The sequence below is a fragment of the Rutilus rutilus genome, assembly GCF_951802725.1.
Source record: "Rutilus rutilus genome assembly, chromosome: 23".
Classification (NCBI taxonomy): domain Eukaryota; kingdom Metazoa; phylum Chordata; class Actinopteri; order Cypriniformes; family Leuciscidae; genus Rutilus; species Rutilus rutilus.
Window position 1 is genome coordinate 12820337 of NC_140233.1, and position 25580 is coordinate 12845916.

General features: G+C 41.4%; 1 protein-coding gene across 2 annotated transcripts in view; it reads left to right on the forward strand.

The window, feature by feature from the left end:
• Positions 1–338: 338 nt before the first annotated feature.
• cecr2 (CECR2 histone acetyl-lysine reader) overlaps positions 339–25580 on the forward strand; it is a 28064-nt gene continuing 2822 nt past the window's right edge. The window contains exons 1-17 of one of the 2 annotated variants that reach the window (XM_084397257.1): positions 339–639; positions 13081–13175; positions 14861–15044; positions 15158–15285; positions 17734–17811; positions 17928–17998; positions 18446–18606; positions 20024–20107; positions 20184–20328; positions 20942–21071; positions 21241–21278; positions 21388–21479; positions 21561–21687; positions 22103–22458; positions 22592–22741; positions 22838–23576; positions 23686–25477. In XM_084397257.1, coding sequence (XP_084253383.1) covers positions 520–639; positions 13081–13175; positions 14861–15044; positions 15158–15285; positions 17734–17811; positions 17928–17998; positions 18446–18606; positions 20024–20107; positions 20184–20328; positions 20942–21071; positions 21241–21278; positions 21388–21479; positions 21561–21687; positions 22103–22458; positions 22592–22741; positions 22838–23576; positions 23686–25477 — 4490 coding nt within the window. In that variant the 5' untranslated portion in view covers positions 339–519. Of the gene's footprint in view, positions 640–13080; positions 13176–14860; positions 15045–15157; positions 15286–17733; positions 17812–17927; positions 17999–18445; positions 18607–20023; positions 20108–20180; positions 20329–20941; positions 21072–21240; positions 21279–21387; positions 21480–21560; positions 21688–22102; positions 22459–22591; positions 22742–22837; positions 23577–23685; positions 25478–25580 lie in introns of both variants that reach the window. The other variant, XM_084397256.1, reaches the window with a different exon arrangement.

The following is a 25580-nucleotide window of genomic DNA, read 5'->3' on the forward strand; positions in this document are numbered from 1 at the left end:
GTACTCATCTCTTCTAGATCAAACGCGAGGATTCTACTGTAATAACAACAGAGCAACTTCCCTTTCAACGAAATTCAAATGTGTGTGCATTCCCTTTAAATGAACATACCACTTCGAGCGGAGGTAAGACACCTGCCGTATAAACTGACTAACTGCGATAGTTTTCTCTCACAGTGACCAGATCAAGTAAAATAGTTATTAAACTAATCTAATATTGGCAACAGTGGTGATTGAAACAAAATTAACGAGGGTTTAGTTTGATTTGTGTTGATGTTTTATTTGTTTTGGTGCGCGCTAACCCCCTCCCCGTGACAAGTGGTAGCGCCCAGCCCATCTGTTCTTCTCCTGTGAAATGCGGATTGAAACAGATTGTACAACTCTACGGGTCGCAATGGCTGCTGCGCCGCAAGGACAACAAGTTTTACTGTTCAGTTAAACAAGTTCTATGTGAGGAACACGCTGGGCGGATTCGTCTAAGCAACTCTTTTTAATGTGAGACATTCGTAGGATAACAGAAAGATGTCCCAGGGATGTATAACTTCTGTGGAGGAGATCCAGTCTTGGTGGGAAGTCCCCGCCATAGCGCACTTCTGCTCTCTCTTCAGGACGGCGTTCAGTTTACCAGACTTTGAAATCGAGGTAAATTACCATACCTGTATGAATTAACTAAAGAAAACCAAACTCAAGTTGGCCATGTTCCCCAGCAGTCTGACTTTGTTTGCCTGGCAAACGCTCACTTTAACCATTCACGTTGTAAGTTAGTTAATGGGACGTCAGCGCAAGTCTCTGATAGTGACGTTGATAGAATAAAGTCAGTTATTTAGTTTGGTTTATATAATAACAGAACTAAACCATCACTGGACGCGTTGATTGATAACTCCAATACAAGCTTTAAAATTCATGTTTTTTCAGTGGTTAGTAGTGTTTTGTCTTTGTTTATATTGGTTGGGTTATATAGTAAGGTTAGACTTTGTTCTGCCTTTATTAAGTTAACGTTAAACCAATTGCTAATATAAACGCTGCGATATTTCTGTTAATATCCGGGATCAATTTTAGCGTTAAGTCGTGCGTTGTTTTAAGTTTAAAGTCTCTTGTTCATTCTCGTAAGACCGGTTTTCATTCTCGATTTAAGTGGCGTCGAATAGGTTTGCTACACAAACTTTCCTGTTACTTGATTAGCTCGTTCACCTGGGCTTGTTTCGTTTCATCTTATAAACTCAAGTTCATGAGTGTTGGGTTAACGTTACAAGTTTATTGTTGGATCACAGGCTGCCTTCGACTTGGCCATTGTTTCCTACTGTCTGTCTGTTTTGTTTGTTATTGATTCAGTCTATTAACAATGATGCTGCAAAATTAGTCTCGCGTTGATCTACCGATGTGAATGTAACCCAAAAACATTTAAATAGAGTAACGTTAGTTGAGTCACCCCCATTTTTTATCACCTCCTTTAACTTGCATTTGGGAAACAGCACAGATCGTGTGTATTTGTCACAGGCATCAGTCCTCCTCGACCCCCACATGTGTGAAACGTGCTGGCCACTGGCTTTGTTATTGCATGAGGGGTTTGATCTGCTGATCACCGCGTGCTGCTTCCCTGAAAAGTTACAACTTAAATAGGAATTTCATACTAGAGAGATCGACCGATATTGCCTTTTTATGACAGATTATTATGCAGAAACTACTTTAAATTGTATAATTTCTGTTTTATTTGACTCGAAATGACTAAATCAACAATTAAACCCTATGGTATAGTCTTCATTATAACAATGGTTATAATTATTAATAATAATCATGCTGCTGTTGTTGTTAATCATAAAGATAATTTTATGCAGATTTGTTTTTATTGTTTCTCAGCTTGAGAATGAATGGCTATTTAAAGTGTCAGTATCAATTTAACTGAAAAGTGTGAATGTAAAATATCTGCCTAACCGATTATCGGTCTCTAATTGGTTAATCGGACCATTTAGTCGTTTTGGTCACATGTTTGATTTTTTTGCAACACTATTGCAAACTGAGCTTCCTGCATATGTTGACTGTGTGTAGTTTGGTGATCGCAGATTACAGGCAGCGTGTGTCAATGCAGTGTTAAAGGATTTACTTTCAGAGGGTGGGAGTCTGTGTCAGAATCAAGTCATTGACCGTTTCACGATTCCTCCTCGCATCCTAATTGCATTCAGCGTAGGTGTCCAAGGTCATTCAGCACAAAAGCTCTCAGTCCCACTTCAGTATCCTGGTAACTTTGCAGCCGCGCGTGAATGGGACTGTGAATAATCCAATCGGTTGCTTTAATCTAGTGATTGAGACGTTTTTTAAGTCATCCGTCACATTGCGCCAGTCTTCTATTATTATCTTTGCCTTAAGCTCAATTGTCCTAATGCTTATTAGTGTTGAAGTGGCTGTTGAACACGGTAAAGAGTCTCTTGTCTTTACGTTGCCGTAGGAAGAAAATAGTAGGACGTTTTAGTTGAACATACTTTGGCGTTGTAATTTAAGAACTTTGCTATTTTATGTTCAATTCAATTCAGGTACAAATGATGAATTGAGCTTTTGTTTTTTCTTGCATACATTTGCCGCATTTGGATTTCTGTCAAACTTCATCTCATTTGCGTGAGCCATTCAAAACAAGTTGATGGGAATTTCATCAAAGCAGATTTTCCAGCAACTCGCTCAAAGACGATCCTTATGTGGTGTTAGCTGACGTTTTCTTGTACCTCACCTGTTCGGTTTCAGCCCTTGCGAGCATGAGGCACAGGGCTGTGTCTAAAAAAAGCAGGTGGATAGTTCGGTAAATAGAACACAAATCCGTCTGTAAGAGGATACGATGTCTTTTACGTGGGAGAAAGCCTACTTTATAAGGTGGCCGCCGTATGGCTGTTTGTTTTAAATGACTTTGCACGTTGACATTCCAGTACACCTGATTTTTGTCACGAAGATCTTAACAATCTCACCTGTTGAGTAGTCGGATTTTCATTCATTTAATAAACAGTGATATAACTTGAACAAAAGTATTTTGTTTTATAATAAACATTGGGATTGGCAAAAAATCTAGCCAAGAATCTTGCTTTGTCAAATATTTTAATGTTATTTTGACTGAAACCCACTGAAAGATTGAATTTGTTCATGATTGTCACACTCGGAGCACAAGCTTTGTGTGTCGAACACAGTGGATATTACAAAGGCAATGATCCAGTATGAAGTATAAGGTGTTGGCCAGCTCCTTTTCTTCTCCGGATCCGTTCCGGGGGCCGACAATGGAGATTCTTCTTGGCATGCTGACAAAACGGCTCCTTGCACATTGTTCCTTGGTTACATTTCACAGTCGCGCTCCGTATCTCTGCCCTAGATGTGAGAAGGGCTCGGCAGGAAGAGGCCTTATTCGCTTGGGCTCTCTCCTTGCTCTTTGTCTGTGTGAAGCACGCTTGATTTCCTGGCAGTGTGGCTGTGAAACGAGCCCTGAAATCCCACCGCCTCCAAGAGCCGAGAGAGACAGAGTCCTTCAGGACGTCCCCCCTCACCCCTCATACACAAACACAACCAGAGGACCGAGCCTGCTGACTCCACACAGAGTTGGTGTTTTGTTGCTTGTCTGTTTTCATATGTCTTCATTATCAATTTGGTGGTGTCTGGAGAGTGGGTGGAGATGGAGAATTGATCTGTGGGCGTTAGTCAAGCGTTTGCCGCAGCAGAAGATGAGAGTGGGACTTAATTTAGTTTATGAATCGATTATGTTTGGTGGGCAAAGTCAGCAATGTGGGCATCTGGAGAAAGACAAGCTCATTACTAATTGCTCAAACTTCATCTATTGTAGAGAACTGACCATCACTCACTCACACTTTTTAATTGTGTAATAATTGAACTTTTGGTATTCCTTTTGTTAAATCTGCAGCCATTTCCATTTCTCCTAAATCACATGCCAATTTGTGTACTTGTTGTTAATGTTTACACTACTGTTCAAAAGTTTTGGGTCGGTAAGATATTTTTAGTGTTTTGAAAGTCTCTCATGCTCATAGGCTGAATTTATTTCAGAATACAGTAAAAACAATAATATTGTCTTATTCATTTTAAATAACTGTTTTCTATTTAAATATATTTTATAATTTAACCTATTCTTGTGATGGCAAAGCTGAATTTTCTTTCAGCAGCCATTCCTCTAGTCTACAGTCACATTATCCTACATTTTATTTTAGGATTCTTTGAATAGAAAATTCAAAACAACAGATTTTATTTTAAAGAAATCTTTTGAAGCATTATAAACGTCACTTTTGATCAGTTTAATGTTTCCTTGTGGAAGTAGCCTATTAATTTCTTTAAATAATCTTACTGACATACTTTTGTTTGAAGAGAATGAAATGAAGTTGCTACTGAATAGTCATATTTTGAGAAATAACGTAATCATTAAGAGAAATAAAGAAGATCGAGACAGTAACGAGACTGTCACTTTGTGAGAGATAAAGGCTCAACCACGAGAATTGTTTATATCACATTGTGTGTGATAAAGCCACTCTGTGAAAGATAAAGTTGCAGTTAAGAGAAAGTTTCATTGTGTGATTGTCAATTTTATTTTTTTTATTCTAAAGTGGAAATGGTTTCCATAAATGTCTGTTATTCATTATATTGATTGTTTTTGTGAAGATTTGCAAAGATTGCATTTTTACAGTTTGAAGCAGTCATCTTTGACTTGACTCTTCTTTTGATCCTCTTGCGACCAGACTCCTTTCACACAGGTTTACTAGTTGTTTCTCCATTTCTTTTGTAATGAGAATCAGTGACTGAGCGAGTTTATAATTCAGACTACTGATGCACCCCTAATTAACGCTCGTCTCTGTCAGAGATCACAGAGGCTATTGTGCAAGAGCTCATTAAGCCTTTGTCAAGCTCTGACGTAGCACATCCATCCACATGTTCCCTGACAGCTGTTTGTCTCATCCATGATCTTACATGACAGAATTTTCCCAGTGGATTATCGTGGACTCCTCCCTTTCATCTTCTTTATCACACCTTCATCCTTGGGTACAAGTGCCCCCTTATGCTCTTTCCTCCACCCAACTTGGGGTTGTGTGTTCTGCCGGTGTTGAATAGAGCCTCATTCACGTTCCTCCTCACTCACTGTTGCTCCATCATTGGCCCTGGCATGAGCATGACTAAATCACAGATGGTGGCTTTCTTTGCCTCTCCCCCCGGAGAGCTGAGATGATCGTAACTGGGTGCTTGGTTTCTTTAGGGCCTTGCGCTGCTTGATTGTAAAGGGAGATTTAATCTCAATGGGGCCTGGTGGAGCGGGAGCTGGCGACAAGCTCTTGTTTTGAAAAACAGATGGATTAAGATGAGGAAAATGGATTTGTGTCAGGAGGATCTGTAGTGCTCTCTCGTTTTGCTCCAACACCGGGTGCCGATTGTGAAGGGTGGCCGTGAGCGTATATGTGCGCGTGCATGTGCGTATCTATGAAGCCTGTGTTGAATTAGCAGCTTTGATGTGCGAGAGGCTCACCCTTGGTAGAGCTCCTGTGGTTTTGAGGAGGAGGAAGTGAGCTCTGACTGTGGGATTTGCACCATCAATAACTGATGGGTCAGCAGGCCTTGTTTCAGACCCCAGATGTTGCAGCTTGAAAAGAACCGCTCTCACCCGAGATTTTAACTTATGCCTAATCTGCTCCAGTCAACCACATATTCTCAACATTATTGCTTTTCTTTAATTACTATAGCGTGGCAAGGCCATACTGTTTGTGACATGATCTCTCTAAGCATTCAAATCATGTGATCAGCGACAACTCATCATACACTACCGTTCAAATGTTTGGGGTCTTCTTCTTTTCTTCAGCAAGAATGCATTAAATTGATAGTCTATAAAAGAAAAATGTAGTTAAAAAATATTAGCAGCACAATAGAAAATAGAAAACACCTAATCAACATCCATCTATCCATCCATTCTCCAAACCGCTTTGTCCTTTTTTTAGAGTCACAGGGATGCTGGAGCCAATCCCAGTGTCTCGGGCCACAGGTGGAGGAACAAACTGGACAGTTGGCCAGTCCATCACAGCCAAATCAGCATAACAGAATGATTTCTGAAGGATCATGTGACACTATGATGCAGAAAATTCAGCTTTGGCATCACAGGAATAAATTACATTTTAAAATGATTAAAATAGAAAACAAGTTATTTTTCTAAATTGGAGTAATTACTGATGAAATAAATGCAGCATTGCTAGAGAGACTTATGTCATAATTTTCCAAAATATGCAATTCTAGACCGCTTTATCAAATGTCTCAGATTTCAGTGGATGCTGTCCATGTGTAGGAGAGGTGTAAAGCATGGATGTACAATATTTCGTATCGTATTGATGATTGACCAGTAATAGACAACTTTTTAGACTGCAATGTGTTATCAATTTATAGTTTGAAAGGCTACGCGCTCAGATGTAGGCTATAAAAAAAAAAAAGCTTATTTAGCTACTGCATAGCAACCGCCCAGCATCAAGACGTCAAGTTTTGCATTAACTTTGCATTCTTCGTGTGATATGACCCTTGTGCAACAGTGAATCCATCATATGTACACAACACATCTGGTACTTCCCAAGTCTGTCTTAACCACCGTATCCATCCACATTGTGATCACTGACCCCCCCTCCCCACCTCTGATTGACAGGTGAGGGCAGAAGTAAATGTATCAGATGGTTCCACATGGGGTACGGGTGAAGGGGTTTGTACTCTGTGGTGTTTGTTTCAGGCAGCTCTATTGTTGTAGCGCCCCATGGCTCCCAGTGTCTGTCTCCAGTTTGAGGCTGCCGCTCCACACACGCCGTTGCTTGTTTGTGTTTTGTCTGGGATGAAATCGAGGCCCCCATTGTGATCCTAGTTTGTCGGGTTAGTGTTAACCCGCTTAGAGTGTGACTGTCAGGTGTTCCTCTGAGCGACGTGCTGTTTTTTTTGCTCATGGCAGCATGATGCAAGAACCTGCTGGGAGCTCGTAAGTGCATGATGGGAAATCTGATGTTTAGTGTGTCATCTGGGATTGCAGCTCTCTCCCCGCAGACAGTTGAGTTGGTGGGGGTGGCAGCGATAGGGGCTCCAGTGGGAATGTCACTCCGCAGGATAGAGTTGGATGGTGGGGGAGGCTGTGTGCATGAGACGTGAGGGACCCTCAGCCTACAGCGGAGGTGGCGGAGAGTGTGTACGTGTAAAGCGTGTGTGTGTTTTGGAGGGGTGTGCTGGGGGGGTGTCAATGTGCTTTGATAGGCGAGTTTGTGACAATGGCCCAGCTAGACCCACTCAGCTGCTCTTGGGAATAGTTGTTTGGAGAGAAGCCATGGTTGTCTTGTCTGTTATGCTTATAGTAATGTTTCCTGGTTGTGCTCCCGATGTTAAAAATAGATAATGTCAGTTTGCTCTGACCTCTTGTTCAGACCAACTCACCCTGAACTCTGAAATTGGTCTTTCTTTTTTCTTTATAAACAATCAAGCCTGTGTTATATTGAGCATTAGCCTACTACTACATGCTTTGCTTAACTAGTTAGGAAATGCAGCTTAATTAATACCTATTTTGGATACATTTGGGTCTAAAAGTCTCAAGTCGCACTTAAATTCAGACTCGACTTGGAAGCATAAGCATCGACATTGAAATTGTTAGTTGAAATTAGCTCAAATTATGTGTTTAGGTTTACAAGGAGAACTATTTTATCTGAATATTGTGGCACTGTTTAGATAGGCTAAAGCCTTTGAGTCTTTTCTGTAGTCTCTAATGAAAACAAATCATCTATTCAGTGATATTTACAGAAGGAAAAATAATTTTTAATGTTGTTTTTCAAATGAATTCCCCATCCCTTGATTGTTAAATATTCATTTTAAAAGTGATGTAAGAAATTGGTCTTCTGATTTAAGTTAAACTATTTATTTTAGAGAAATATACCTTAATGATCAAAGAAATGCCTCAACTTTTATTATAGGATGATATTGTTTATACGTTTGAGGCAGTTTCTTCATCATTATGGTTTTGCATTAGCTTTACCGCCAAGGTATGGTATTATAGCGAGTTTAACCTGTTGATCTTTGTTTACCAGGAATACTTTCATAACCAGAAAGTAGTGCTGTGCAACATTCTCTCAAACTTATTTTTGCAATGGTATTTGTCACTGATGGTAAAAAAAGTTTGAGGTTGTGCAAGCATTTGTTTGGTTAACAAACACAACTGTGTGCTCTTCATTTAATGATATTTTTGATAAGACTTTTTGGTGCTGTATTATGTGTCATTATGTATGTGGTAAGGCACGCAGCCCTAATGCTTAGTTTTGTTGGCAAACTAGTCTTGTTAATGGTCATAAGCACATTACTGCACCTGGTGGTGTTGGACAATATCCTGTTCAAGATATTGGCAAAAAGACCACCAAGTGGTGGCCATGCAAGAGACTTGAGAATGGGGAGGCTGTTGTTAGGGGAGTTAATGATCCCCATTCAGTTGCCTGTGCAGTGATCCCAAACCCTAGATGTGTCTGGCCGCCCATCCATGGCCACCTGTTGCACCTGGCCCTGACATTGAGATGGGTGGCCGTTGTATAACCTGCCCTGCTCTTGACCCTTTCCAAAATTGTACTGACTGGTGGGTACTGGTAGTGATATGACCAAAATATTATTGGAATTAAACCCAAAAATGTAAAATAAAAAAATAAAATCAAAATATATATATTCATTGCTTCACCCCCAAAATAAATGAACACACAATGCAAAAGGGGATGTCTCTTTATCATAGCAGAAGCGAAGCAAAATAAAGGTTCACGAAAAATAAGGAAGAACAAAGAATATACAGTACACAATATACAAGAAAGAGTTTGTTGTTAGTTGGCAGCAGCAGAAGAGGTCTGAATGCCTTGAAAGAATAGGTGGTAACAAGGCTGTTTTTCCACTGGTGACTTCAAGAGAATTACTTTTATGCATGGTTAAGTTCTTGGGAAGAGAGTAACAATACCTTATCTGGATTGTATCTCTCCACTTTACGTTATCATCAACTGCCAGTCCAGTGCTGCTCTGCGGAATCTGAAGCACCGCAAACTCTTTATAAGAAAGTCTCAGTTATTGGAAGATCCACAATTCGGTTGGTAAACTTTCTCTTCATAATGTTGCCGTGCTGTAATGTAGGTTGATAGTGTGGCATCAGGAGATACGGTTCAGGGAGTGGAGAGAACGTTATACAGATAGATGAACGTTCACTGTCTGCCTGTTACTCCCTTAACTAACAAGAGCTTGTATGCATCTGTAGAGAGTTTCTGGTGTGCACCACGGACTGATACAGAGGGCGGCTCAGTTTTGCCAAAGTTCTGTCTTGGCAGATACACAACTTTATCAGTGACATTCAGTGAATTAGCTCTGAGACTGATAAAATATATAGCCTAACGCTTTAATTTAGTCCGCAACCTTATGGCATGTGGAGGGATAATCACAGAAGCTCGCACCTCTGCTCACACGAATGGTTTGTCGGATCTACGCACTAGCGTTGGTTCAAATGTGTGTGTGACCATGAGGAATTATTACTCCAAAATGTACATCCATAAACAAGTTAGAGGAACTTTGTTTATAATTATATACATACACCTCTTATTTAGCTAATGTCACATACCACTGATTGTCCCGTGCCATAGGTTGCCGACCCCTGATATTACTGTTTGTTTTCAGTAGTGTCACTTTTATAACTAAATGTCATGTGACCTACAATGTCAGCCACATTGAATAATTCTTTGGTAAACTATTAAAGGAGTATTTAACCAAAAAATTAGAATTATCATAATTTAGCCTACTCCTTTATATTGTATCCAAACATGTCTGACTTTTTCTTCGGTGGTACACAAAAGAAGATATTTAAAAAAAAAAAGTATTTGTAGCCTATTTTTTTCTGTCCAAATAATGAAAGTCAATAGGGCCAGTTTTGGACAAAAACAGTCAAACCATTCTTTAAAATATCATACAGGGTGAGCAAATGATAGAATTTTCATTGTTGGGTGAACTATCACTGTAACCTTGGACTTGACTGAAAATGTTACTTCTAATGACTCTAATACGATCACTGTTTTTTGCCAAACTGTGCTGTGCAATTACCAAATCTGTTTTGCTAGTTGGTTAAGACAGAAGATTGAGGTCTGATATCTTCAGGGAGCTGTTAAAGGAGACTTTGTGGTGGAAAGGACACGCACAACATTAATTTCCCTTCCCTGCCATCTGAGCCACCGAATGGAACTTCAAAAGCGAAGTGGGGTTGTGTTAATCCCCCGTAGCCGGCCTCAGGTTTGAAGTGTGTGTGATCAAAGTCGAGGCTGCACTGATAGATGTGCCCACTCTGGTCCTCTAACTGTCAAGGGACCAGGAAGTTTTGTGGGTGTAACGGAGGTTCTGAGGGACGTGTGGAAGGCCAGAGTGGTCCATCACTTGAAGGCAATCCTGGATGTTCCTGGCAGAACCAAACACTCACTGTGAGTGAGTTGTGAAGAGATGGATATAAATAGATGAAGACATGAAGAGTTACCAAATTTTTCCAGGCGATAACCCTTTTTGTTACGGTGGATCCATTTCCCCTCTGGACTTCCTGCCCAAACAGACTGTCTCCTTCAATAAGGAGTTTCACAGACACTTTAGACTCTTTATTGAGTACCTGGAGGGGATAATCAATAGCTTTTAAATTGCTTCAACAATCAACCCAAAAAAGCCTAATGAATTCAGCATGTTAAGCAACACCACCGCCATTTTTTTCCCCCCAAGAGAACAAACTAAGGACAGTGTTTTTTTTTTTTTTCACCTTAAGCACAAGCATGTCTCATCCTGTTTTTCAAGCTCTCATTCTGTTTTGTCTCTTGCTGCTGACACTGGGCTCCTGGTTTCCTCTCTACAGCCAGGAGGTGTGTGAGCTGACCCTCCATGACCCCATTCTCTACACCATTTCTCTCGAGAGAAACGGCAATCTGCAGCTTGAGTGAATCTCACGATGAATGGATGGGCTGCCTCTCTCGCCCTTGAGTTAATTTTGTTGTGTCACTCTGCTCTGAAAGGATAAAGGGGGAGGATATTTTATACGGGAGCTGAAAAGTGCTCCCTGTTGCCTGAGGGACTGAGTGGCTCGCTGTGTCCTCGTGAAAGAAAGCAACCGCAGTCGCTAAGCTCCTTGAGATGGACCGGTGATGGAGCACTGTCCATTTACATTTCTCAAGCTCCCCCTCCCTCTTTCTTAGTGACATTGGGCATCCTGAAGAGAGAGCAGTGCATGCTGGGTCAGGTTGTGCTGGGTCAGCCTAGCCCTAGCTGTGGCTGTGGGCTCATGCTGTCGCTTAGTTCCTTTCAGTAGGCTGGAGTTTGCAGTCCCACTTACTGCCGCTTCATAAACCCTCAATAGCTGCAACACAATGAAAGAAGACTGGGGTCAAGGTTAAATCTCAGTTCCATCTTGTTCCTAGAAGCTTTATCGAGAACCAGGAGAATGTTTTGGTGTGTTTTTAGTGTAAGTCTAAGGACTTTACCATAAAGATGACCAGACTTTACCAGGACTTTATATCCAATAGGTTTTTAAAGTCAGGTGGTTACCAACCATGTTTCTGTACTCTTGTAGTACTCCACTGTTAATTCATCTTGACAGTGACTTATTGCTTCCCGTATTGGTTTTACCTGATGTTTTCATAGCCTGTTCAGATGTCTAATTTGCTTTGAATTGTCATTAAGCTGACACTTTCACCCAGAGCAACTTGCAGTACACCTATAGGGAAAATACCTCTAGAGCAACATGGGTTGATTTTGTTTTTGCCCAAAGTCATGATGGTAATAGCTCATGGTACCCCTCAAAGGGATTAAGTATACAGTGGTGCTGAGATCTTTCATGACTAGGCTACGCCTCCAGATGTCATGATGTAATACATCAGTTTGCTTCATATTGACAAAGTCATTCAAATTGTGACATTCTTAGTACTCAACATTCAGCACATCACAAAGTACGTTTACTTGGACTTTAAAAGTTTGACTTTGCTTGGACCAAAACAATAAATCATCTTTTTAAAATTGCGATGGATGGGTGATGAATGATAAATTGCTTTAGTTCAACTAAAATAGAAGGTTGTCACAATTTGAACGTCTTCATAAATCTGGGTCCGTTAACACTTTAGTTCACTTCAGTTTAATACATGTTAATGTGTTACAATTGGCCTCTGTGGTGTGTGCTTTCTATAAAAGACGGTTCATGCACGAGGATCATTTAATACATTTAAATATTTTATTATGCTTTGTGTTATGCATGTTTGGACAGACAGATGAGGACTGTAGCTCACGCATCCAAAACCTGCTGTAGCTTGATTATAAGTGCACATGGAAATGTACTTAAACATACATACTGCGACATGCCACTACTCTACATGTTGATTAACCAATCAGAATTAACATTAGGCTAAATGTCATTAACATATCTCGTTGTTTTCTCACCTGTATGAGGATTGAAACACGTTTGTACAGGATTGGGAACATTTATCCAAGTCCAGAGGTGTTAGAAAGTGCGTTGTAGTGGTATAATCTTATAGTGTAAATAAAAGATCAAATTAAGTTGACACCACATTCACTCAACATTTCAGTGCACACTGGTTGTTTTTAAAATGTGTCTCTTGCAAACAAAGGAAGTTCGTCAGGTTGGTTCCTGAACTGAACGTGGTTGAGTGACATTGCTCTACAGGCAGTTCCTTAAAACAACAATTAGTCTTACTCTGGTTTCAGCCGTAATGCCTAATGACAACCTAAGAAGGTGGTCAAACAGGATCTGTTATTGCATCACTTACTTTTAGCTTTAGTACCCCTAAAGAGTTTTGTAACATGAGGCTACACTGTTTTGCTGAAAATGTCAAACTACTATATGAAATTCATAAATCGAGGTTACTACTGTGAGTACCCCACGTTATGTGGTGTTAGTAAGCCACAACATTTTCTCATCAGCGAAAGAGTGTCTAAGAATATAAAAATGTCAAGCTAGGCTGTTTAGGCCAATATCGTTTAATAAGTTTGTAAAAGCAGCTGCTAGTTAAACTCAACCCTGCTGTAATGGCACCAATCCCTGGTGTTCTTTTTTTTTTATAGGAACTTGAGCAAGCACTACTGAAACAAGACCAAGACTTCCTCTCGGACCTCCTTTGCTCCCTGCTGAAAGGATGTTATCAACGCAGCGACATCACGTAAGTGCATCACCATCAGTATTTCCTGTTCCCATTGTACCTTAAAGTTGTGACGTAACTGAAGTAGCGACAGATATTTTCTTCCATATTATGACGTACATCTGAGTAAACGGATTAATGAAAAAGAAAACAAATGTAGTATAGAGTTCAATTTTAAATAAGAGTTAAGCTCAATCAACAATACTTGTGGGTTACAGTGAGGCACTTACAGTGGAAGTGAATCTGTAAATGTTAATAATACTCACTGTTCCAGTAGTAGGGCCAGATGTAAACAACATTATTTTAGTATGATAAAATTGAATGTCCAATTTTACAGTTTTTGCAATATCCAATTTCACAACTTTGTTGCCATGACAGCATAATAAAGAAAATGGATGAGTCCATTTTTTGTAATCAACATTATGCAACAAATGTTGTCGATGGAGCTTAACTTGTATTGAACCGTAAATACTCATAATACTGTACTGTTTGGGGTGTTTTTGCAACCCTCCTCTGTGCTCTTGAAGGATCTTATGCATGGTATTGCCCAACCCACATCCTGTGTCTGACTCAGACTCCATCTCCAATCTGCATGCAACCAGTTGACTGTAGTAGCGCTGTAGTCATGGAGCTAGGTTACCTGCAGCAGTAGTAGGTCAAGGGGCCATGGGCCCCATCCCAGTAAAGAGTGTGAGTTATTGTGAGAGTCAGTGCTGTGATGAATGACTAGCCCCTAAAGGGAGCTCCCTTCCATAGCGGTGCCTCATCAGCAGCAAAAAGGAGTCCGGTCGATGACTGGGTAGGCAAGAATGATCCCTTTCGCATACTCAGGCAGGCCGTTAACAGGACGCAGGGTTTTATTGGATTCGACAGCAACTGGCATCCAGGGGGAGGCCACGGGGCACTGGCCTTTCACAGAAGTGCCCTTTTCATTCTACATGTGCTAAACGCTCCAGCAGAATGGGGGAGGGAGTGTTACGGATGAGAGAGAGAGGCGGAGAAAGATGGAATGGCAGGGGGCCTGCAGCTGTGAGAGAGATCATTCTGCTTTCTCAAGATAAGCCTATTCTTTCTATCCTATTTTGCTCTCTACCTTCTCTCTTGTTGTCCTAAGGCTCACCCTTGCCCTACGCATTAGTACCAGGAACTGGGTGTTGGGTTGATCGAATTGACCCCACCCGGAATTCACTTTTTTTTCCTGGATCATCACAAAAAAGGCAGTTGTAGAACTTAAATCATATGAATAATTTATAAAGCGAATTATCCTAACTTAAAATCAAGGTGGAAGACCCTAACTGCCGCAAACAAGATTGTTTGAGTTTGCTTTGCTTTTGTTTGTGTTGCTTAAGGGTACTTGACCCCTTAGTGGACAAGTGTAAGATTTTGTGCATTCATTTTCCTGTTGTCACAGGTCAGTTGTTTAATAGTTTCTATCTGCATATGTAAATTTGGGGATAAAAAAAGCTGTATGTAAAGATGTGAATTTTCAAAAAACTTAAATGATTCAGGTGGAAGTAATGCACGTAAAATACGATAGAAAATCACTTTCTGAATAAGTACCTAGACGTGCATCAAAGTCATGTGACTTTGCCTCAAGTCATGTGACTTAATCATTAGTCACATGTGACTTAACCCCCAATGGAATGGGATGGAACCGCTGCTTTATTTGCAAATTGTTTCGTGATATTCAGATTTTTTCCTTTTAGGATTCAGTCCTTTAGCAGTTATCTGGAAGACATCATCAATTACCGCTGGGAACTGGAAGAAGGGAAGCCCAATCCTCTGAAGGAGCGCCCGTTTGAGGAGCTACCACCCCGCACACAGGTGGAGCTTTTGCACAGACTCTGTGACTATCGTCTTGATGCTGCTGATGTCTTCGACAGGCTCAAGGTAGCAACCTTGTTTTCATGTCATAGCACACTTTTTTGGTCCATTTAAAAAAAACGAATTTGTTTTATCCTCACCATAGCAGAAGAGTCTAATAGAGATCATGGGTTTTGCAGGGTCTGGATGCAGACAGTTTGCGTGTTGAGCCGCTGGGCCAGGATGGGAACGGGGCCCTCTATTGGTACTTTTACGGTACACGGCTCTACAAAGAGGAGCCAGTCGAAGGGATGTCTCCACAATACAGGTATGGAGAGGATTTCACATTTCTACATACATATGAACATACCCATACATGCTAGGGGTGTAACAATACATCGATCAAACGTCTAACGATACGATGTATCTGCCACACGTAAAGTATCGATATACAGTACCTTTATTTTGACACTCTCCACATCCTCACGTAATGTCCATCTACGCATTCCGTTCTGCCGGTGTGTCTTTTATAACGTAAATTTTCTCCGCTGAAATAGACGCCTGACAAGATTGACTGAACCCTCAACATGTTTTGTCACAAAAGCCAGTATTGTCCACTGTCAAGGCATCGCGAGTTCATGTTTTACAGCAGAAACCGACAAGCACCCTTGTTGTTTCTGAACGCAACCTGATAAGTCCGTTTTAGCGAATCAGCGCACAGTATTCAGGTCAGGTGACAGGGCTGTTAGTCACTTCGAAAAGACGTGCTAGCTGAGAGGAGTTTCGGCAAAGCTGACTAAAAGTGATCGAGGATGAATAATTTCAACAAACTTGATGGACTCGTGATATCTTCTTCGGGGCGTAAAAGGAAAATAAAAGCTGAAAATTTTTCACGAAACCTTGCTAAAGCAGAACGTTACAGTGGTGAGGGAAAAGCTCCCTGTATTGCGTGTAATCACAACAACAAAGTTTGTCAGGCGTCTATGTCAGCTGAGGAGATTAACGTTACAAAGATTAACCAAGTGTTTTATTATGTTTCATAGCAATTACTAGGGCTGTAATCAACCAAAGAAAATCTTGGTCGACTGAAGTCTTGAAATTTTCGACTAAAAATTACGTTAGGAAAAAAAACGTTATATTAATTAGCTGTGCACTGTGCGCAGTACTTGGTAGCCTTGTTTTCTGCCTAAATGAATTTTAAATAAACGTAAAAACCTAGTAGGCTATTTGTAGTATATTAAATCGTTTTTGACCTAATTATTTTGCACTGAAATGAGTCTGACACACGAGTCTGTCGGCTCTGACAGTGTTGCGTCACGTGCACCTGCGCAATATCATAGCCTATGATTTCCGAAAATAGTACTATGTTGTCAACTAGTGATATCATCACAAGAACTTTTGAGGAATATGCAACATACTGTAATTTAGACAATTGTTTTTGTCATATGTATTATAATAACTGACAGACACTATCATTTCAGCTGCTCTGTGGAGCTCAGCTTCGCGGCTGAGACACGAATAGACTATTAACTTAAAAAAAAATGCTGCCACACTGCCGATGTCTTTGTTGACATGGTAGAAGAGGACTGACTGACTATGAATTAAACGCTCTCACAATTAAATAAATAATATTCAGCAAACCTTCTAGTAGCCTACTTTCTTCAATCTGTCGCTCTTCTCCAGTGGGTTGGATTAATCCAAAAGAAGTGAAAACAAGGGGGGTGTTCTGAAGACAAGACTGTTACCTGTGAAACAGGGGTGCTCTGAAAACACCCCCATTAGCAATTAGTGCTTTCCACCTGATGAAATGAACGCAGCAAAACTGATGAAATGAACGCGGCAAAAAATCGACCAATCAGAATTTTGGTCGAGCCAGAACGTATCGACCAAATAATCGACTAATCGATTGGGAGATTACAGCCCTAGCAATTACTTGGTTTTGTTTAACTCTGAAACATGAAATGTGGATTTATCTGCTTTTGCAAAAAAAAAAAGAAGAAAAGATTAAACTAAAAAAGAAACTTTTAATATATAAAAAACATACTTTCAATGAACTTTAATTTTGTAAGTTACCTGTATTTTTGAGTTATTATTACTTAATCAAAACAACCCAGCTGCATTTCGATTGATATTACTTGTAATGCACAAGAAAAAAACGAAAAAAACATGATTTATGAAAATAAACAAGTATGTATACAAATGAACTCTTCTGTTGTAAATAGAACAACAGAAGAGTTCAGAACAACTTCTGTTGTAGAGGGTGCAATTTTTAAAGAGTTTAATTAAACGTTCATGTAATATATTTTGTTTGCATTTGCCTGTTAATAAAAATTTAACTGGTTGTGTAAACTTGGCACATGATATCTAAATATCGATAAATCAATCGATATAGCCCTGAATCAAATCCCAATCGTATCAGCAAATATCGTATCGCTGGCTGAGAGAATCGATATCATATCGTGATGAACGGTCTGATTTACACCCCTAATACATGCATTATAATATATGTAATATAATTGCTAAAAAGTATGGTTAACTTGCCGCCAATAGCCTCGTGTGCAGCGCGCCGGCATATAGCGCAGTTGCGCTTCGGGCGACCCGAGTTCGAGTCCCAGCTTGCAGACCTTTTCCGATCCCTTCGGATCCCTTCCCTTCCATTATCCTCTCTCTCCCACCTTGCTTCCTGTCCACTCTATACTTTTCTATCATAATAAAGGCAAAAATCGCCAAAAATAAATCTTTACAAAAAATGCTAACAGTTGTACCATTTTCACAGTGACATTTATGACAAAGTGTCTGAGAAGAAGAGAAGAGGGAGGCCACCAAAGAAGTCTGAGGATATTGATGAATCTATGTAAGCTTCCGTTAAATGCATTGTATACATTCTTACAACTAGTCTTACTAGTCAGAGTTTGGTGCTATGAAGTTGAATTATTTAGAAAGATAAGGTTCTAATCTTGTTTGTTTCAGGGAGGAGGAGGACGAGGAGTATTCTGTGAAGGAAGAGGATGAAAGTGTCGGGGAGTCTAAACCTGGAATAGGTGAGAAACCGGTTTTGCTGCTTTTAGTTGGTTTTAGGTGTAAAGATGTTGAGTCATTGCAGAACCATTTCTCCTTCATTTTAATTCTGCAATGTAAGTGGCTTACAGTGCCCATGGCGGCTGTAATACATGTCTGCTGCAATGTTCATGAAATGCTTTTTCAGCAAAAGCATGAAATGTGGAGCTTTCATGACATAAGTTGAAATGAAATGCTAGCAACCATGCCAGCAGTTGTAGCTTGCCTTCACAGAGATTTCTAAGAGATCAAAGCTCAAATTGTGGTTGGTTGCTAGATAAGAAGCATTTGACAAATTATTATCTTGATGCTTAGTTTATAATAAAATTCCTATCCTGTGCAAGTTTTTGACTGGTCTCCGAACATGAATTGTCTTTGATATCGATTATTTTTATGTGTAATGAGGTGCTGTTTATGTAATGTGTTGTCAGAGCGTGAGCGTGGTGTCTGGTCTCTGATGTGTGACTCCGAGGAACAGTGGGTCAATCTAGCCGAAAGTATTAAGGACCGAATTTCTTCTCAGGACCGTCACCTGCACCGCATCATCACTCAAAACTTCCTGCCTGAGATTAGTAGCATGATTGAACACAAGGTGAGACTTTTCAGTCTGTCTGATTGCACCACATGTGATGTGATGTAATGATGAGTCATGTTATGAAACTGGGATATAGGTTATCATCTCAGTAGAGATTGCCAGAGATCTCCAGAAAAAACAATGGTGACATATTTTAGTTTGGCAATATTTGTAGGATGTTTAAATGACTCTTTAGTTGTATGAGAACAATGAGAATTCCCTCCTACAATGCAGAAAACATTTTAATTTGCAACAGGTAAGATGTTTTTAAGTTATTTTGCATTAATATTAATTACCAGTGTTGAAGCATTGAATTTGTTGTACTTGACAAGGCAGCCTCAAGAGTAGGCAAGTATACAATCAGATAAGATCAAAACTTTTCAAGATTTGCACACATATTTAGAAGGTATTTATTAAATTATTAATCTTAAAATATGTATTTATTATTATTATTATTATTATTATTATTATTCCATTCCCTGGTACTTTTGCTGATGATTTTTAATACCAGTGCATGAGTGCAATTTCATGACTGGTCGTACTGGCATGAGATTTTGATTTTCAGAAAGCCTTGCAGCGTCCATTGTCCTTAGTGCCTCAGAAAAAAAAACTGCAGCGGTTATGATTGTCCCTGAGTATCTAAAGTACATTTAAAAATGTGATTAAAGTTATTTCATTTTCATACCACATAGATAACTTGGATACCTGATATTTTTCTTACCAGTGAGAAAACTGCCTATATCAGATGCATGTTGGTATGCACATTTTGCAGTGGTGTTGACATGTCATTTCCGTGGCTAATCAAGACCCATTAGAGTGTCTCGTTGCCATAGCTACCCCTCTTCCAGCAATCACCATTACATACCCTCACTGTAAAATGTACATCTTTCTTCAGTGCTGCCAATGTTATTCAACTTCACATTTTTCACACATAGATCTGCAAAGAACCAGATATTTTCTTTCGCAACCTTGATGCAATGGGTTTTAACTTGGACAACTGCCTCTTCAAATCAAACCCCTACACCCACTCTCTCTCACACATGCACACAGCCCTGTCAGAGACAATCCATCTAGCCGTCGCCATGTGGCAGGCTCTCACCTTGAGGTGAGGTGAGCTCGAGCATGGTGATTGACGGCCTGCAGCGCTGCAGGTTTTTTGACCTCTTAAGTGGTGATACCACAGACACTCCATCTAGCATGGGACTAAGTGTTGTAGGGTGATAGACAAAGCTGAAGATTCTGAGTATACTGAGATACGGGGGAAAGGGGGGTGATTTTGATGAGCCTTGGGCTGTTTGGTTCTGCAATGACACTCTTTAGCCTCCTGCTTTGGTTAAACAAAGGGCATATTTGGCAGGGGCCAATATCCCCCAAGTGACCTACCTGACACCCACATATGTGTGTAGCCACAACTGACAAGGTTATTCTTCCCCAGGAGAAAGAGATGAAGCAGAAGCTACTGAATCTGCCAGAGGAACACAACAGCTACACTGAACAACATGGCAGTAAAGAGAATTGGGTATGGTTTTTTTTTTTTAAACGTGTCAGTAATGTTCTGTAAGCTGCAGTTTCATTTATGCATGTGTGTGAAGCAGACACGAGCCACAATTGAGGTGGAGAAACAGAGGGAGGAGGACCTGGAAAGGCAAGTCCTGCTCGCTGAACAGCGGAAAGAAGAAGAGAGACTGCTTCAGGAAGAACGCGACAGAGAAGAACAGGAGCGAGTCAAAGCTGTCGAGGGTGAGTCACACTTGAGGTAACCGGCAACCAAAGTTTCCCCAGAAGCATGATCAAACACACACTGATGGTAGAGCACATTCTATGGTCTTGTTTCAACATGGTGGTTTTGAAATCAGCGTGCTTTTACCCCAAGGCTGCTTTAATCATACAAAGAGCTGAGCTAGGGGAAACGATCAACCTCACTCCTCATGAGAATCATCCAGCTCTGATATCCTCTGTCAGCGGGTTAATTAACTCTTGATTGTGCTGCTGCGGATGGGCCTATGCACATTAATGTATTATGGATGAAGATCGAGCCTGCAGTTCTCTCCAGTGGTTTCTTCCTCAAGCTCTTTTAATCCTCCCAGCAGGGTGTGTCAGTCAGTGCCTTTAATGTCAGCACATAAAACACTTCTCCCCTTTATCTCGTCTGTGCCCTTTGATCAAATGTGCCTTCTAAAACTGCCAGATGATTTGCTCTTATTACGACTTTTTCGTTTTCGATTTTCGTTTGCCAACTTTTCATCACATTGGCCCAGGCACAAGTGGGCAGGTAAAAAGTGCACTATTAATGGTAATAAGTGTAGAACTTGGCTTTATTATTCTGTCATTCACATGTTTTTGTGTTGTTCAGAGCGGGCACGTAGGAGGAAGCAGCGAGAGGAGAAGGCCTGGTTGCTCTCCCAAGGGAAAGAACTTCCCCCCGAGCTGCTAAATTTGGAGACTCACTCACCTATTCGTCGAGCACGTCGCACCAAAGAGTTGTAAGGACTCCATTTTAACTCTCAAACTTAGTATTAGCTTTTCATGTTGCTAATAGTCTCCAAACACACATTTGATGTTAATTGTACTTGCTAATTAATATGTATAAGCTTTTATGTGTATGTTTTATGGTGATTGTTGCTATTCATTACTTCTATTTCTGTATTGTAGTTATGACATGGATGATGATTACACCGCTCTCTACAAAGGTACGTTTGGACAATGGTGCTTGTGTTGTGGTCAAGCCACAGTGTTCGTTTCCTCATTTAATACTTGCAGCAGTTCCACTGAAATAATGTAGAATTGGTTTCTCTTCAGTGTTGGAGGCCCTCAAAGCTCACAAGGATGCCTGGCCCTTCATGGAGCCTGTTGATGAGTCATATGCCCCCAACTATCATGAAATCATACAGGTGGGCATACAAGCTATTATAAATACATTTATTTGACCTCATTAAGAATAAATCAACAAGTTGTTAAAAATGTTTCGTCAGACTCCAATGGACCTGTCCACCATTGAGAGAAAGCTGAATGATGGGGAGTACGTTGCTAAGGATGAGTTTGTGGCCGATGTAAAGCTTATGTTTGAGAACTGTCTGGAATACAACGGAGAAGAGAGTGGTAAATATGATCAAGATGAACAGTTTTGTTTCCAAGATTTGTGGCATCTAAGCAGAATTGAAACTGTTTAACAATAATCCACTCAACAAAATGTAGGAATGTGTATCAGTGTTAAAAAAATTGATAAGCAAAGCAAGTCATGATAGTAGTGGAAGTATGTAGAGAGGCTCTGACATTGATTAATAGAGAGTGATTGAGCTGTCCTCCAGTGCGCCAGGTCCTGCAGTGCCACAGAGACATTCCAGCCCCACAGCTCCCCTCCCTGGAGCCATCCATCCATCAGAATGCATTCTCCTGGGGGTGGTGGGGTCAGAGTTCAACTGTGGTTCTGTGACCTAGTTGGTGTGCTTGCTCTGCTTGGGGAGATGAGATCATATGTGTGTGTGCTAATGCTTACCTGTCTGTATCTCCTCAGAATACACAATAATGGCTGAGTCCTTGGAACGCTGCTTTAACCGAGCCCTACTAAAGCACTTCCCTTCTGAGGATGGCGACACAGATGAGGAGTTTCATGTGAGCAGTGAGGACCGTGACCGGAAGGATAAGAAAAAGAGCAAAAGTCACAAACAGTCAGGTCCTGAGAGCTTGATCAGAGCCACTGAGCAGGTTCAAAAACGCAAAATGTCCTATAGTGGCAAGGGAAACAATCAGCAACAAGACATACTCAAATCCGCTTTACAACCTCCCTCACACTACAGCAATGGTTCCCCATATCCTCATAACATCTACCCAGGACAGCAACAGGCTGGCATGTTACATCCTGCTCAACAGGTTAGACCACAGTCTTGGTTTTCTAAATTAGTTTGTTTACAGCTGAAACAACAGTTTTGATTATTATCCTAAAGTTCTCCCTGTGCGCTTGTTACTGTCAGTACTTCATAACAGGTGCTCTTTTTGCATATAGTTTCAACGACCTGCAGGTCCTTCAGGACCAGGGATGTATGCTCAACGTATGATGATTGATCCCCAGTATCCATATCCTGGACAGAGACCCCTCATGTCCAGGCCACCGGGGGACCATGGAACTCAGCATATACCTCACTACAACATGCAGGTATGTTATGTTCGATCACCAGTGTTAGTGTTGATTATTTAAAATGTGTAAAATCACCTCTTGAAGGTTGTTTATAATGTTTTTCTTTTTTACCAGGGTTCCCACATAAATGGTCCACATCTTGGTCCCAGATACCCAGTTGGACCTGATGGCCGGCCAGTTCAAGCTCCACATCAACAACATTCCTATCCTGGTCCCACTCATGGTCCTTCTCTTGGCCCAAGGCCAATGGCCCTTCAGCCTGGAGGCCTCTGTGCCCCTCCATCTGAAGGCAACATGTACCCTTCACGCCAACATCCAGAAGGGCAGTCCATGCAGCCTGTGGGGAATCGGTACTCCAGCCCAGGTGTCCCAATGCATAGTTCCTATCCTCCTTATGGCCCCCATGGCATAAACATGCCCAGAATGTGGCCACCCATGAACCATCAGAGGCAGCCGACACCTGGTGGACCTATGATGCAAGAACAGAGTGCAACTAGCCAACATCCATACAATAACAACATGATCCGTCCTCCACACAGTACTGGTTATGCAATGACAAATGGTCAATATAGAATGCCCTCTGTCAACTCCCAAGGTCCTATTGGCCAAAGACCACCAGGGGCCCCTCAGGTCTCAAGGCCACATTTGGCATCCATGCTTGATAGTCCAGAGATGATTGCCCTCCAGCAGCTCTCGACTTCATCATCTCATCATGTTGGGAGCTTTCAGTCATCCCCACAAAGTGGTGGTAATACTTTAGTTTCTGCTACACTGTCTTCACCTGAAAATCATCTCCTCAGACCTTCTAGAGATTGCGTTGCAGACAACCAGCACTCTCCCATATCCCCTAAAGGTAAGAGTGGTATTTTCTGGCCATATTTTGGCATTGCACTATTGCATTTGATGAAAATTATATTGTAAGTTTGAGTAACCACATTTACCACCATTGTATATCCTGACAGGTTCAAGTCCAAAATCTGGTGATAAACAGTCAACCGAGACTGCGCTGACTAAGGCTGACAACCGTTCTCTTTCCAATCCAACAGAAACATCTGAGCATCCTTCACTAGGAACAGCTTCAGCATCTGTGTCCACTCCAAGTACAGAAGGTCCCAGTCATAATGAAGATAGATATAGACTGTCAAATCCAGAGAAAATCCACAATGGTGACCACCCAAATTCTCAAACCCAATCAGGTTCCCTAAAGCAAAAATTTGTAGATGATTCTTCAATTCCCCAAAATAGTCCTCAGCCAATGACCCATAAAACCCCAGATGAAATTCCCCAGAACCCCTCTCTACAAATCCATAAACATGTTCCACCACAGTTTTTTCAGAATGGTTCTCAACGTCAGTCTCAGAATGTACCTCCACATATTCTACAGAATCATCCACAACAGATGCCACAAAATGCATCTAATCAGTACTTTCAGAACAGCTCACAGCAAATACCACACAACGGATCTGTCAGAGGTCCACAGGCAGGACCTCTTCATGGAATGCCACAGATTCCTCCTCAGGGGGGTCAGCCAGGTGTTCATCAGCCTGCAACCCTCAGCTCTCTACCTCCTAGCCACCCTGTATCCCATCCACTTGCTCAGCCCTCTCCGGCTGATCAGGGAGACCAAAGGCCTTGTGAGCCTACCAACAGGAAAGTATCAGGTGAGAGTACAGCTTCCCAAGACAGCAGCAATGCTAACATGATGACTGATTGTACCAGTGGGCTTTACAAACAACAGCCCTTCAGTCCAAAGTCACAAACCCAGCTGGGAAGGCAGGAGCCAGCACCCCTTCAAAATCAGGCTCCTCCAGCACACTCTCAGGGTCCAGAGAGCAACACTGTGGTCCAATATGGTGTAAGTGAGCCAGCACACCAACACTTTGGCCCACAGATGGGTAGATCATTACACCCATCAAATCATCAGCCATACCCAAACCAGGGACCTCCATTACAGGGTAATAACCCTCATCAAAATCCTACACACTATCCTGGATATCACCAGCAAGGTGTTCCATATCAGTTTCGCATGGCCACACAGCATCCTCAGGGCCATCCCAGCATGCATCCTCAGTTCCAGCAGCATCAACAGTTCTATCAGCACCACCGACATGGCAGACCTGGATTTTCACATGAGGAGTGGCATAGACCTCCATACCAGCCTCAACACCCAATGATGCCCAATTCTTACCAATCACCATCTGTTGGAAGTTTTAATGGACGACACAAGGACAGCAGCATGTCTCCACACGGCTCGGATGGATCTGGTGGGAGCTTAATGTCACCCAGTCCTATACCCGATGGGTCTCATAGCAGTGCTTTGGAGAATAGAGAGGATGGCAGCCCTGCCAAGCAGGCAAGAACTGAAGAGCCTTCTGAACGCTCAGAGAGCCCAAAAGAGATCTTGGACCTGGACAGCCACAATGCTTCAGCCCGGCATCGTACTTCAGCTCAGCTGCACCCCAGTTTCCCATATGGGACTCGTGGCATGCATCCCAGCATGCAGCAAAGTGGTGCTCATCCACCCCATTTGATGGCAAGTGGGCTGTATTCTGGCCAGCATTTTCCCAGTGCACATTTTGCACCACAGCATCCTCATCCACATTTGATGGAAGCTTTACAGAGGCCCCAGCACCTGCCTTTCTCTCCAGGTCAAACTCGAATGGCTATGTACAGGCATCCAAATGTTGCAGGGCAGTTCCAGGGAATGATGGTTTCTCAAAGAGCAGTGGTGGCAGAACACTTACTTCGCACTGGGTAAGAGATCTCATTTATCTCTCAAATCTTATGACATAATTGATCTGGATCCACTTACACATTCATCAACATTTGTCTTTATAATGCTTTCACATCTAATGTC